Source organism: Trichoderma asperellum, chromosome 2 (assembly GCF_020647865.1).
Source record: "Trichoderma asperellum chromosome 2, complete sequence".
In the NCBI taxonomy this organism is placed as follows: domain Eukaryota; kingdom Fungi; phylum Ascomycota; class Sordariomycetes; order Hypocreales; family Hypocreaceae; genus Trichoderma; species Trichoderma asperellum.
In genome coordinates this window covers 6,369,991-6,384,588 of record NC_089416.1, presented here as the reverse complement: position 1 = coordinate 6,384,588, position 14,598 = coordinate 6,369,991, and the positions used below count along the sequence as shown (strand labels likewise).

Genomic DNA, 14,598 nt, shown 5'->3' with positions numbered 1-14,598 from the left:
TTTTGCAAAGTTCGTGTACGTCAGAATACGCAATCGGCTGTAATCCGACGGCCCGAGGATGGATTTGATGCCCCGGTGGCGCTGGGCCGATGTTAGCCTTGTTCTTTGGAGGCTTCCGTGAGCCGGGATGTTGGGCGATCTGGATGCAACCTCCATAAGCTTAATTCTTGTTTTATGACGGACAATTTCCGAAGAATATTGTATTCAAGTACAAAGTGCGTTGAAGACTCGTTTTCTCTTATGATTAGATGTCGTAGCGCTGGTGCGGGCGGTGCTCTTTGTATTCCTTACCTACTGAACTAACAACGAAGGATTGATACATTGGGCTGGTTCTGTCCCATTCACTATTTACTGCAGCAATTGACTTACAATAATAAGATCCATATTACCAGTAATTCTTAGGCAGCTTGGACAGCTTGGCCTCTGCAAGTCACTTGTATCGAGGGGCTAGCATTATTCACTCTGCTTCTACTTGACCATTCCCAATAAGCTTGCACAGTTGTATTGAACAGAAACTACCTTACAAATTTATAGAATGAATATAAACAAAGCTCTCGTGAGGTAAACAAAAATCGCTTCGTAAATGTAGTCGCTCGCCGGCCTGACGCCCGGGACACCAAATCTTTTGCCGTGAAACGTCCTAAATTTTTTTTCTTGGGGGGTACACTGCCTTGGACCGTAAGTGGTGTTTGTTATATAGTAAAACCTTACTGGATGATACATTTAATTTGCATTTTATTAATACTATATAAGCATTTTATATTATTTTTGTTGTGAAGCAGTATAATCGTTGACCAGTCGTTCCACTCTTTGATAATAAACATTTTTTAAGTGGCTTTGGAAGTTAGCAAAGATTGAAGCTTCTATAACATGCGGTTGAACCGAAATTGCTTCAACAATATCTTCATTCGTCTTTTGTGTCTCCGCACTCTTCTCCCGAAATACCACACAATCTCCGCTTAGTTTTAATACTGGCTGGGGAATCCTGAATCCTCTTTTATACTCTTCTTCCCAGCTTTTTGAGCTCATAATATATATTTTGAGAAGCATTTCAATATAAGCTGTTTGAGCAAGGACAACAGGATCGCCATCATTTATAATTGATATGAACAAAGAATCTCCATCTCTCTTTCTTATTCGACGTGTAGAAACTGGCGGTGTTCCAAATGTAATGCAATCAACTTGGTCCAGGCCTATAACGCTCGTTAATATTGCTCGTATAACTAGGGGATGGTAAAATAAATACCTTTAATGGCATTATCAATAGGCGAGTTTTCATTCTTAGACGAGTTATAATAAAGCTGCGCCAAAGCCCCCCCAGCAGAATGGCCTGTGAATAAAAGTCTTCGCGCTTCTGAGTTTTTGGTTTTAATTTCGTTGATACCCTTTGCTATTTCATCTTCGCTATCTTCGAAAGACCTAAGGAATCCGCGATGGTATTTGGAAGTTGAGTCTAAGATCTATTGAATACATTAGTACAACTTTTCGGTTATATATATGGAGATCATACTAGTACCTTTGAAGATGATTGGGCAAGATTCCCATTGACATTGAGCAACCAATCATCAAGACTCAAAGAACCACGGATAGCTACAATTATTAAAGGAGTTCCGTTTAGAGTTACAACTTCAATAATTGCCGCTTTAATATGTCTTATTGAACTTGTTGGCTTAATGAATAGGTCGTTTTCAGTTGCTGCATTCCTATTGTAAGCCTCCACTGAATAGTCAATTGCTTTCTTGATAATATCCCAATTATCACTAATACCCGTAAATCCGACAGTTAATTTAATTTCAATACGTAATATCAGAATATTTACTTACGTATGAAAGGCATTGGAGTTTTCGGCTGATAAATTCATCCTGCTTTCTCTCATGGGCTCCACTTTCGCTATAAGACTGAGAAGTTCAAGTTCACGCATATCTATACCACGATAGTTAACCCTAGTTATTAATGTATACAGAATTAAACCCACTAATTGTCAAATTACGATCTTGCAGAATGCTAACAATAACATCCGAGGCCTTTGACAGGGCATCAGATGCGGCTGCAGAATTATCTGCAGACATCATAGAGCCAGACGTAGCTTGTGTTGCGGAGCCGCTATGTCTGGCTGTCATAGATATAAGGTTAATACCAGACTCGAGGAATCGCTTTAGGACCGTTCCACTTGATTTTATGAGTTTTATAAACTGAGTGTCTCTTTTGATATCAATACCTTGTGCTCCCGCTTCATTTTCATTCTCTGATGTTGTTACTTTAGGCGGCATTTTCACAAATATGTATTATGTAAAATAGAATACCACAAAGAAGATATAGTAAGCAAGTCAATTAGGAATATATTTCCTTTCTTTACAAATAGCAACTAGAACAGTTATACTCCCTTGGATTATATATCAAGTAAATTTATATTTTCATTGTAATACAGTATAGATTTGGGTTCTCTTTGTTGGAATGTTCCAAAAAGTTTACTAATATATATGTCAAAGCTTGCACTTTGGTTGGAATGAACGCAAAAGTCTATTCTTCCAAGAAGAAGTCATTGGTTGGAATGCTTAATCCATATATTGTGTGGCTATGTTTTAAATTAAAATTTATTTGATCAGCAACTCTATATTGTGTAAAGCTCAGCATCATAAAGTATATAATCTTTTCATGTGTAATAACTAACCAATTCTTTACTTGAGTATTCCAAAAGGAGTTCCACACAAATTATATCCATCTCTGGATAGGTAGTAATTATTTTCAACAAGTTACTATTCTACTTTCTCTGTAATGGCGCTGTACAACAATAACACAACTAATAATGAAGATCTAGTAGAAAGGCTTGAAAAACTGTGGTGGGAAACAGCAAGCCGAGAAATTCGAAATATAATTGTTACATTTAACACAATTCGTCAACATATTCGGGATGATGAGTTCCAATGGGCGTCTCAAACACCACTTAATGGCCCTAACTTCGAAAATATCTTCAATATGTGGAGTATATTTAATCTCTCATTAGTCAGAGCGTTTCTATATATGCTAATCTTTTATACAGCAACAGGACAGGAACATTCTCCATATTCGAATTTCGATACATCACATTTGCTCGAAGATGTCCGTCGTCGGGCTACATGTCAGGATACAATCTTCCAAACTGTATCTTAAGTCCTAGTCTAACAGTTGTGTAAAGGTCACGATCAAATCCAACAAGACATACGTTTGGCAAGATATCTCTTTCAATCATCAGGTATAAATTGTTTGTAATAAATAGTACGCCTGTATAGAAACCTAACTTAGCCTATAGGATTTTTAGACATCGACATCTTAGTTCAACCAACTGGAGACTCACCATCCAAAAGCTTTTCCTTTTTCAGTCGAAGTCGCTTCACTGATGATCGACCTCCTAAAGGTTAGTGCAAAAGAAATATTGAATCTCCGATTTATAGTTGATGTCTAACAACGATGACTACATAGTCGAGATAGTCCTTGATACGGAAGAAAATATAAAGGGCACGGATAATAAAACAACAATTTATCGCATTATTTCGTGCAGCGCTTGTAAGAAAAGTATCACTACTCAGTATTATTTTGAGTGCAATCAATCATGCGAGTGAGTCGTCTTCTCTTACTAATTATAACACTACAAATTCTCATAATCCATCGAAGAAAAAAACACCAGTTTCCTATAAAAATTCTCAAGTCTGGGAAAATCGAGGAAATCAAGAATCAAAAGGGTGCTGAAAATCTTAAATTGAAAGTTATGCCGAATCGATTCTGTATATCATGTGCATCTGGTTCTAAAGTTGCAGCCCCTTGTGCTAAGACCCATCTCATTGAAAGATGGCCCGAGCCGTTAATCAGTCAGTTTATTTTGCTTTTTGATATTCCCCAAAGAGTTAATGGCCAACTAATCTTTTATACATTAGTTGACGAACAAGACTTACAACAAAAAAAGAAATCAGCCATAGTTTCTGTGGCCATAGAAGCCTTTCTTTCCGCCTTCACGTTCAATACTCCAGATCTCGCTTTCAAGGATTTAATGATGGAACTTGCTGGCGGGATTGCGCCAGCTGGGCCAGCTCACCTTTGCTTGATGCTTGGTCCAATAATTATTGAAAACGGGGTAGGAGAGTACGGTTCCCCACCCAATTAATGCAGAATTCCGATTAACAACATTGGACGGATAGAAGTCACGGCTGCATGATATCCCCTCGTCCTTTACCGAATTTACTTTGGGACAGGGAAGGTTCTGCATGTCAAGTACAGACGTCTGAAGAGAAACAAAATCCAGATTATCAGAAATGTATTATTATCGTCCCGAAAGAAGATTCCGAAGCTCGGCTAATACAAATGCACGCGAGAGACGCCGAAAAAAGGCACATTTTAGCCGTTATAAAACAAGTATACGGAGGCGCTTTCACCGGATACCATAATAATACAGAGGAGGAAAAAGGAGCGTTAGAACTCTTCATTTCGAAAGCAAACCGCTGCGACTTTTTACCACAAAAATCACTTCGATTTCGCCAAGTTCGCTTATTCGAGGCATCCGAGGAGTTTATTAAAGAAAAAATGAAGCCGCTCATGGCAGAGAGTGTTAGGAAGCATTTGAGTCGAATATCTGCGATTCTGATGAGTTCCAAGACAAGACTTGAATGGTCTCTCATTCGCCAAAATTGTCAAGCATTTGTTCATCACTTTATCAAAGGCACGACTTTCCGAACTCTTTTTCCCGAAGCACTAGGACAATACAAACAAAACACATCCTTGTCCAAACCCTGCAACACAAGTCGAATTAAATACCTTATTAGTTTTGGAACTCAAATAATCTCTCGCATCTCACCACTACAGCATCAAAACAATTTAATATTTGCATTCTTAAATAGCTCCATGCAACTGGATATACTGGAGATTGGGGCAGTGTTGCTACTAAGCAAGGCCAAAAGTAGTACAGATGAGAACAATGAAATCAGCAGAGATTGGGCGGAGTTATTACTCCAGAACAAAGTACAATCGGTAGAGAAGGGTTGGCCTCTAGACAAGGCTCAGGTCGATATTTTGTGGCTTTTCCCACGCGTCACTCTCAGTCTCATCTCCTCTCATATCTTTTGCTTTAAACACCGTTACTTCCACAAACTGACAACCAGCCCTAAAGAGTGGATTATCAATCGCCTGCGGATACTCCGTCAACTTGATGTTTTTTCCTCCATGGCAGGAGGACTTGGTGCTTCGCTTTCGGACGTAATTGGCGGAAGTCTTTCACTCCAAAGAAGTCTGATTATCCCCCACTCTGGTATATTTGGCGGTTTGAGCGCCAGCGAAAGAGTCTTGAAATTTGAAATTCTTGGATCGATCTGCTATGTTATATTGGGGCGGGAAGCTCCAGAGTGGGTTCATTCTGCTCCAGCGACAGTCTTTGATGAAATATGCTCCAGTGTTATCCGCATGATCCAACTCAATGGAAAACAGCCTTTTAAAAAGCGGGTGAAGTTGTTGGCGAGGATGGCACTAATATTTACTCGCGCAATGACCGCTCAAGACTACGGAACCTCTTTTCGACACATTGGAAGTATAATTGGATACTTCACTGCTTGCCGTCTAAGCCAGGTATTCCCATCGAAAAAGGCTTTAAATAAAGAATACATACTCGCTATATATAGACCTGGAATGGCTGTTATTTTTACAACTCATGGGAGTTCAAATAGCTCATAGTATAATAAATAGTATAACAAGTAGTATTTGATAAGATTGCCTATGGACTTTTACTGTTCAAACAAGACTTGCGCAGTAGATTCAATAATTGAAAGTTTATAGCAGTCTCTTCTTGGTCGCCTTTGGTCATCTTGATCGATTAGAGTTCGATTAGCCTGGAGTGTTCTACTGTATGGTTGCCTTACTAAAGCATATAGACGGACTCAATCAAGACATGCCTATATATATATATATATATATATTTTTTTAAAAGGGGGGAGTTATGGTTCATAATTAATATAGATATAGATATAGCTACCTAGCTATATCTATTCACCAAAGCTCAAACACTTCTTCTGTCAATTCCCCTCTTTCCCATGTCGCTATAATTTCACCACCCATGAGACCATGGACATATGACTCTCCAATGAAATGATAGCTTGTGTCGCCGTCCAATCTCCGCAGAACATATGGCACCTCTCCTCCGGATATGACAGCAATTTCATCTCCCTCTCGTGTCCCCGCCGGCGCAATCCCAAGTCGGCGATGCGATGTAACAGCAAATGTTCTATTTAGGCAGAAGTTGCGCGCTAAAGCAACGTACAAATCCGAGTTACCACCCATTGCCATCTTGGCCAGCAGATTTGTGAGGGCTCCAGTGCCTGATGATGCTAGGTGTCCACTGCCTGATAACACTTGGAGTAGAAACGCAGCTCCATCACGCAAAAGCTGCTCTGGCTTCTGTCCCCACAAGAGGTACTGATCTGCAGTGGTGGCTTTGATAAAGGAGCATATCCACTCGGATGCCCCCACGTGTGGGAGGAAGCGAGCTGCTGTCTCGCAGGCACAAAGAAGACGCGATGTAAAGGTAGCCTCAGCATCTGTGCCAAACGAGGAAGAGACATCATACAAGTGAAATACCGCAACGATAGTGTCCGCTGCCAAGCCACTCACTCTCAACTTCGAGAGATCTTGGGATAGCTGGAATTTGGCCTCCAACTGAGTCGAGGCACGATAGTGCCCCGGAAACTCCAAGGCCGCTAACGTTGGTCTCCGCGGCGCTGGGGATATCGAGCCAGGATAGGCTCTTGGAGACATCTCGCTCAACCACGGCGAAATCACTCCAGTTCGGCACCCACGACGGCAAATGCTTAATGCTATACTTGCGTTGGGCCTGCATCACATCGCTGTCTATATCGCCTGCCGAGAGTGTCTTGTACTCGGCTAAGAGAAATGATGCCACCCTCGCATATACTTGATGCACACCGAGCGAATAGTCAGCCGCAACGCCTCTGGCAGGCCACTTCTACTACTTCCTGGAGCAGCCTCGCTTTCGGCGGCTATACCTAGAAGACCATACACCTTGTCTCGTTGGTCTGTAGCGTGGCACTTGATCGACGTGGCTACCAATAAGGCGCCCAAACTCCAGCGTGTTGGGGAGCGACGAATGTTGGAAATAGTATCGACCATCTGCATCCGGTTGGGCACCCGCTCTAGCCGTAGATAGCCATTGCGCCGCGGCCAAGACGATGCCCATCCGAGCCGGCTCCATGGGTATTCATGATTCTCGCCATGAAGGATCACCGGGTCTCCGTGAGAGAGGACAACTTCCTGAATGACCCACACACGTGTGAACCACGGGAGCTGAAAGAGCCGCTCCAGGTGCCCCCACACCGCGTGATCCCAGGCTGGTAGGCCAGACCTGCGATGTCTGGCGTTGGAGTAGGTGTTGAGAGGAATATCGGCAAGATACTTGGCGGCGGGATTCTCCCGCTTTAAGACGTCGTATATTTGATCGACCAGCTTCCAGGCGTCGAAGCACAAGTCGGCCTCGTGTCCAAGCCAGATCAGAGTGCGCACTGCCTGGGAATAGATGGCCCTCATGAATTGGACTTGGGAAGAGCGCTCTTCGGTATCCTGCTGATTGATACAGATCCTGTCAATCCACACGTACTCTATGGGAGTGTTGAAGTAATAAGATGGCGTGGAGGAGTTGCCATTTTTGGTGTTCCATAATTCTAGCAGCCGCCTGATGGCGTTGGCCTGGCTAGGAGCTACTAGTAGCACTTGACCGTCAATGTAGATTGGAACTTCTTGGGCATGAGTTCCCCAAGAGTAGCTGAGCGCAAAGTATCTTGGAGCGGCATTAAGCGGCACCTCGACAAGGCTGCCGGAGAGAGAGGCTGATGGTGTATCGCGGTGGAGACGAAGGAGTCGAAAAGAGTCCGTGTTGAGAGGGTGGTAGAGCATTATGCCTTCATTATTGCAGATTATACCTCAGTTGGAAGGAGGGGCGTAGTATCAAAGGACGAAATTGTCTTGTTTCAGCTGCTCGCATTGGCAGAAAAATATGTAGGCCAGGTCTACCCCGTCATCGTAATAACTGAGAGGGTTACCATTGCTAACCTCGCTTATATATTTGTATATGCCTATGTTTTCTGCCTAGGCAGCTTGTAGAACCTAACTCGTGGTATGTAGATACCTGTTTGATTTACCAGCGATTCTTGCTCGGAACCCTTATGATACATCACATTACTACATACCATGACGCAAAGGTGTTGTACACTGCCCTTCACCTACGCTGTGAGATGTATGAGACAAGCCTGCTATAGGTGCTTTGAATCTCATAGACAAAACAGAGAGGGTAGGGTAGCGAAGGGGACAGCAGTTAAGCAGCAGCAGATGCATGAGGCTATTGACAACGCAGAGCAGTGCGGTGTGTGGTGGGGCAGCCTGATTGTCATATTTACATAGGATAGCATCGCCAGAGTATTGGTCCGTGAAGCTTTAGACTTACACAGAATTGGGGAGAGGGGTCGAGACCAGTTAATACATACCTTCCAAGGCGAAATGCAATGCAGTGTAACATGGCCAGCAAAATGCCCTTGAAGGCAGATAGGAGAGACTTGGTTTGGGATAGCCGAAGGCAACCTTATCAGCTCTTTCTGTGTACCAAAGAGATATTTTATCCTCCATAGTGCATCAGAGCTTATAAGGACTCACTTTCCAATCGTGAATCCTTAGCATTAATGACAATACTACCAAGGATACTCAGTGTTATTTATAGACGCTGCTTATTGAGACGGAGAATAACAAATACTTCTTTGACATCACGATGTCTAAAGTTAAGCGAAACTACGGGTTGCAGCAAGTATACCACGCTCCAGGTGGAAAGGGGTATAGTGAGAGAGACGCGGTCGAGTTAGCCTCTGTCCTCGCTTGATATTTTTCAAGAGAAGAAAAAAAAACATTTCTAATGACTGCTAGTATTGTCGCTATCCATGGTCTCGATACGCAGTCCCCGAGGACCTGGATAGCCTGGAAAATTGATGGTGATTCGAGTTCAGGAGATGTCCATTGGCTCAAAGACGAGACAATGTTACCTGCCGTCATCCCCAAAACTCGTATCTTTACATATGACTGGAACGCAAGCCTAGATCAAACTCGCTCAGCCCAGTTTTTACTAGGCCATGCAACTGACTTTTTGTCCAAATTGTATATGGCACGCCTTAGCGAAAGCAACGATCGGCCCATTATTGTTATTGCCTCCTGTTTCGGAGGTCTACTGCTTGCCAAGGTTTAACCCTCCAACCCTTTCATAGAAACGGAAGAAGAAGAAGTGGCTGACAACATTAAAGGCATTGTACCGCGCTTCAGAGAGCAGCAGTAAATACAAAGATATACTCAAGTCCACGGCCGGTGTTGCCTTTCTGGGTACCCCCTTTCAAGGCAGCCATCAGGGCTTTTATACTGCTGCTCAGCTGCGTGCTGCTGTTGCAATATCTATGAGTGGCGAAGGATCTGAACATCTGGTCGAGTACCTCAATAGTGACGTGAATGCTCGTGAAAGTCTTGACGAACTCGTACGGCTATTCACTGAAATGGTCTTTCGTAAACAATTCAACTTCAGCATCATCTGTTTTCACGAAACATTGCCAACAGACTTCAGAGCAGTAGTGAAAAATTTGCCTCCGGAGTTTGCCGAGCATTTGGGGGCTAACAAAACAGGGATTGTAAGATTCACATTCACCTTACACTGCTGTTCGTCGCTAGTATTGACCCATCTTTCTGCATAGCTTGTCGAAGAGCATTCAGCCTGCCTTCAAGGGCCGGAGCGACACGGACTAAACGTCAGGCACTCCATGTTGAGCAAATATACAAGTCCAGATAATGACGATTTTAAAGCTGTATCTGGTCACTTACTGAATATTGCAACGGAGGCACGGAGAAGAATTCAAGAGAGGAGTAAGCTGCATATTTACTTTTATATCTTTGGCTATCAATCTCTATACGGTTACATGAGGCCAAAACTAACTTTCTATTGATAGTTGCTCTAAAAGACAATCCTTATGCCCTGGAGATTGCGCATGGCTTATTAAAAATCGCCCACACGAAATTCAGGAATCGGATATCATGGCTTTAATTTACGAGTCTGGCTCGTTAAAAACATTAAGTGACCCAAGTAACCAAGACGGAATATCAATCTTAGGAAAGCTCTCTCAGTCAGCCCAGTCGGTAGTCGGCCGGGGGCTTCAGCGTTTGGTCTCAGTTATAAATACAGCGGCTACTTATGCAACAGCATCGAAAGCTTTCGAAAGGAAACCAGGGAACGAAATGGCTAACGAATCAGAAGCGGCTAAAAAATTCTACAAAAAACTGGAAGAGGCCGTGACTGAGGTTCGCACTGAAACCCGAGATGCTCTCTTACTAGAGCCAAATGTCGATGACATTTTAGGCCAAGACGCAGTTGATGAAATGGCGTCAAGAGTGGGCGCAAAATCGGCTCTAGACCTGAAACAAAACGTCTTGGGCAAGGGACCTATCTCTGATGGCGATGAATTAGAGCTTCCTGAGGACTCCTTGGGGCCGCCTAAAGGAAGCCGTTTCTGGTGTGGGCTATTCCAAGGATGGCCTGTAGTCGTCGAGATGAGCAGCTATACGCCTGCTGAAGATTCGACTGATGTATCAGCAAAAGATCTACTCCAAATACGGCGCATGGTTGGCCAACTTGCACATCCCGAACGCACAAGCGATCATGTTTTGCGATGCGCTGGATTTATCCAATATCGATATGAAGAGCACATCGGTCTTGTTTTTCACCTAGAAAATGGCTGTGATATAGCTTCGCCACCAGTTATGTTACATGACCTCTACAAAGCCTCATCAAATAAGCTTGGTAACACCACCATGTCAAAAAATATCAAGGTTCACCTCGGCCTGCGCTTCCGGATCGCACGCAACCTGGCTGTTGCACTTGAGGGCTTACACCGTGTTGGGTGGGTTCATAAGGATATCCAAAGCAAAAATGTGGTTTTATTTCATGCAAAGATGAGTGAGATGATGGACCCAGATAAGTGCATCGCCGGTCTAGGAAATCTCTATCTGTTTGGCTTTGAATCATCAAGACCTGATGATGCAGAGACAGATTTGTCGGCTGACTACAGTCTGAAGAACAATGCTTATCGCCACCCTCATCGGTGGGGAAAACCTAGCGTGAAATTTACAAAAGCACATGATATTTATTCTTTGGTAATGCCTGTTCACCATTTACATACTCACATTTTAAATTTAGAGAGGTTGCTAACAAGGCATTCGTTTTCATTACAGGGCATCGTGTTTCTCGAGCTGGCTTATTGGAGATCTATTTTTGAACTAAAATTCAGAAATCTGAAAGATACAGGACGGTGCGAACCGGGAGATCTCAAGCGAGAGGTCATAAAAGCAGCCCAGGAAGATATTCCGTTTGTGACTGGAATGTCATTTGCAAGAATCATTAAAACTTGTTTGGAATTTGATGAAATATCGGCTGGTATGAGTGAGTATGAAGCATACGAGTTATTTGAAAAGGAAATAGTCGATGTTCTCAAAAATTTAGTATCAGCAAAAGTTTAGTCGTAATATTTAGGCAATATGAAGGGAATATTCTGCTTGAATCAAGAGTTAGTATGGCTAAAGCTATATTCAGGAGCTAACCTTGCGGAATTGTATTTCGTACAATTCTAAATAGCCAATGTCTCACAAACGTAGGTCACCCAGACAGCTCATTACTACGAATACAAAATGGTATACATTGCAAAAACCCTTGATAAATAGAATCGTGCAATAGGACGAATACGGAGTACTGCTGGCTTCATGGCAACGAACAAGCTCGCGCCAAAACGCGAGAAGTACTTCGCTTATCGTATCTTGATTCATTGACCTGATCATAGACGAAACCTTACAATCTGGTGGCTTGTGGCTGAAAACGCAAACATTGCCATTCCATTTGCAGCCACATACCGCGCCCGCCTGCGACATTTGGCGGCAAATTTGTTGGAAAATATGTGATCCCCTCTTTGACCATAAAGAGATCGGAGCCCTGCCGAGTATTCAAACCACTGCTGCTTTTCTGCTCACTCTGCCGATTCCTTTGAACTCAGCAGAGAGTAAACATCGTCACACCCGCTTGGATTTTATACCAGAAAACGCAAGTTATGGCGCCAGACCTAAACAGCCAAGATGTGGGTAGTTTGAAGTTTACCACGACACTTCTCAACACACTCAGCCTGGGCGATTCTCCAAATCCGACTTTCATTGATACTCTTCCGGGCGTGGCTGAAGTGATTGATTCTCTTGAAGGACTACCAACTGTGCCGCCATCGATATATATTGACCTGGAAGGAGTCAATCTTTCTCGGTACGGCACCATCTCGATACTACAAGTATACATTCACCCTCTCAAGCGAGTTTACTTGATTGACGTTCTCTCCCTGAGAGATAAATGCTTCTCGACACCTGGGATAAGTGGCCATACTTTGAAGGATATTTTAGAATCAAGCGCAATTCCCAAGGTATTCTTCGACGTCCGGAATGATTCGGATGCACTCTACCATCACTTTCAAATCAAACTAGCCGGTATACTCGATCTTCAACTCATGGAGCTTGCAACCCGAAATGGCCCTAGAAGATATGTTTCCGGACTCTCAAAGTGCATAGAAAGAGACGCTCCCCTCTCCCCCACCGAGAGGCACAGCTGGATGCAAGTCAAGGACAAAGGGATGCAGCTATTCAAACCCGAGAACGGCGGGAGTTATGCAGTGTTTAACGAACGCCCCCTGCGAGAGGACATTAGCCTCTACTGCGCCCAGGATGTACACATTCTGCCTCGCTTGTGGGCACACTATAGCAGAAGAATCACGCCTGCATGGAAGCAGAGGGTAATCAGGGTTTCGACGGAAAGAGTTGAGCAATCTCAGTCGCCTGGTTACAATGGCCAGGGGCCGCACATGGCATTGGCTCCTGCTTTTTGGTAGTGAAGTAGCATACTACATGGTATTGCTGCTGTTGAGGTTATCTCCCGTCTTCTATTCTGTTCTTTTTATAATAGGGTTTAGAGAGCTATGAAAAAAGCTGGTTATAGTTATTGAACTAGTTAATCATACTCTTATGTAGCACTAGATACGTTATCGCTTGGAAGAAAACGTTAACATTAGCAATTGCCAACTATATCTGGTCTTGCATGGTACGTTCAATAGCAAATTTTAATGAGCGAAGCTACACCACCTAATATACATGGAATAAGGTTAAGAGCGAATACCCGCAGCTACATTGCTGTAAGTAATAAAAAGTTCCACACCGTTATGACTCAACTAGAGGTGGCGTGGCACTGCACAAGTCTCCCTTGCGTGGCAAATATAAAACTCATTAATGGTCCCCAAAGATGGACCGGATTGTCGTTTCTTCCTAAACTACCACCTACTCCGCATCTAATAACACAAAAGTCCAACAAAGCCATATGATTGACAACCTCGCAGCAGAGAATAAGCTCGCGGGGCTAACCGGCCTCTATTATCGATCAAGATGACTAAAGTCTACTCGAAAGAGGCCGCCGTAAGAGCCACAGTTGAAGGGTTACTGGCCAGTGCCGACAAACAGCAGCAATGTAATCTACAATAACAGTATCCGCAACCTGAAGAGAAAAAAAAAAAAAAAAGCAAGCAAGGGAACTAGGAATTAAAAAGTACAGTAATAGGTAGTTTATGTCTCTATACTTGGAAGGAATAGCTGTATTAAGATTCTTCCCTATCAATTATTCCGTCCAAGAGTGGCGAGGTAAACTACCTATTACTCTGCTTTATAATTAATAGTTTCATTGTTATCCATTTCTTTTCCGCTTGCATCTACCCGTATATCATTATATAGCTGCCGGTCCACCAGTATAGACTCTAGCAGTTTAAATACGCCCTTACAGCGGTCTCTTTTTGGTAGCCGTTGGCCATCTTGAACGATTAGAGTTCGATTAGCCTGGTGTGTTCTGCCGTATGGTTGCCTTACTAAAGTATATAGACAGACTCAATCAAGACATGCCTATTTTTCTTTTATAAATGGGACTTATGGTTCATAGTTAATTAATTATATGGATATAACTATTCCCCCCTGAAAAAGAATTGAAACTTCGGGTAGGTTATGTCATTGAAGGAAACTCGGGTCAAAGTAAAGTGCGCCTCCGTCTGCCCCGTGAGATGACAAATAATGAAAGACTCCATTTTGACAAACGCCTCCAAGTAATACGCCTGCATATACGCTTGCCTCGGCCCTGAAGTATGACAAATAACTTCCCTGCACTGTCAAGACTCCATTTTCATACAAGTGTCCAAATAAATGACAAATAATTCTATACTCTCAAGACTCCCTTTTGATAGGCTATTCGTAGCCTTTTGAAATTTAGGTGTAGGTAATAAAAAAATTTCCTCACTTATACGCTTCTGCCAGGAAATGTGTGTCCATCTCCTCGGATCGTGAGCTTGCTATGGAGAACATAACCGGCAATCGGAACGTCAAGTAGAGCTCGTCCGGCTTCGTCCGGTTTCGATTTGCCGTGATATGTAGCACAATATTGAGAAATTTGTATAGACTTCATCACAGCTGTGTATATATAGATCCCTC

General features: G+C 43.0%; 5 protein-coding genes across 5 annotated transcripts; 3 read left to right on the top strand and 2 right to left on the bottom strand.

Annotated features, from left to right (window-relative positions):
- Window positions 1–1,223: 1,223 nt before the first annotated feature.
- Window positions 1,224–2,270, bottom strand: TrAFT101_004411 (uncharacterized protein; the record flags this gene model as incomplete). Its single annotated transcript, XM_066127161.1, has 4 exons — window positions 1,224–1,460; window positions 1,517–1,760; window positions 1,824–1,923; window positions 1,991–2,270. 4 exons carry the CDS (start codon window positions 2,268–2,270, stop codon window positions 1,224–1,226), a joined length of 861 nt encoding a protein of 286 aa, XP_065983270.1.
- Window positions 2,271–6,006: 3,736 nt separating this feature from the next.
- TrAFT101_004410 (uncharacterized protein) lies at window positions 6,007–7,923 on the bottom strand (the record flags this gene model as incomplete). Its single annotated transcript, XM_066127160.1, has 3 exons — window positions 6,007–6,554; window positions 6,628–6,927; window positions 7,020–7,923. The coding sequence occupies 3 exons, from the start codon at window positions 7,921–7,923 to the stop codon at window positions 6,007–6,009; spliced, it is 1,752 nt and encodes a 583-aa protein (XP_065983269.1).
- An 865-nt stretch (window positions 7,924–8,788) lies between these two features.
- On the top strand, window positions 8,789–9,801 carry TrAFT101_004409 (uncharacterized protein; the record flags this gene model as incomplete). The annotated part of the gene is made up of 5 exons (XM_066127159.1): window positions 8,789–8,874; window positions 8,941–9,250; window positions 9,312–9,629; window positions 9,682–9,686; window positions 9,750–9,801. 5 exons carry the CDS (start codon window positions 8,789–8,791, stop codon window positions 9,799–9,801), a joined length of 771 nt encoding a protein of 256 aa, XP_065983268.1.
- Window positions 9,802–10,287: 486 nt separating this feature from the next.
- On the top strand, window positions 10,288–11,565 carry TrAFT101_004408 (uncharacterized protein; the record flags this gene model as incomplete). Its single annotated transcript, XM_066127158.1, has 2 exons — window positions 10,288–11,202; window positions 11,281–11,565. The coding sequence occupies 2 exons, from the start codon at window positions 10,288–10,290 to the stop codon at window positions 11,563–11,565; spliced, it is 1,200 nt and encodes a 399-aa protein (XP_065983267.1).
- A 581-nt stretch (window positions 11,566–12,146) lies between these two features.
- Window positions 12,147–12,965, top strand: TrAFT101_004407 (uncharacterized protein; the record flags this gene model as incomplete). The annotated part of the gene is made up of 1 exon (XM_024907206.2): window positions 12,147–12,965. One exon carries the CDS (start codon window positions 12,147–12,149, stop codon window positions 12,963–12,965), a length of 819 nt encoding a protein of 272 aa, XP_024765794.2.
- Between the last annotated feature and the right edge of the window lie 1,633 nt (window positions 12,966–14,598).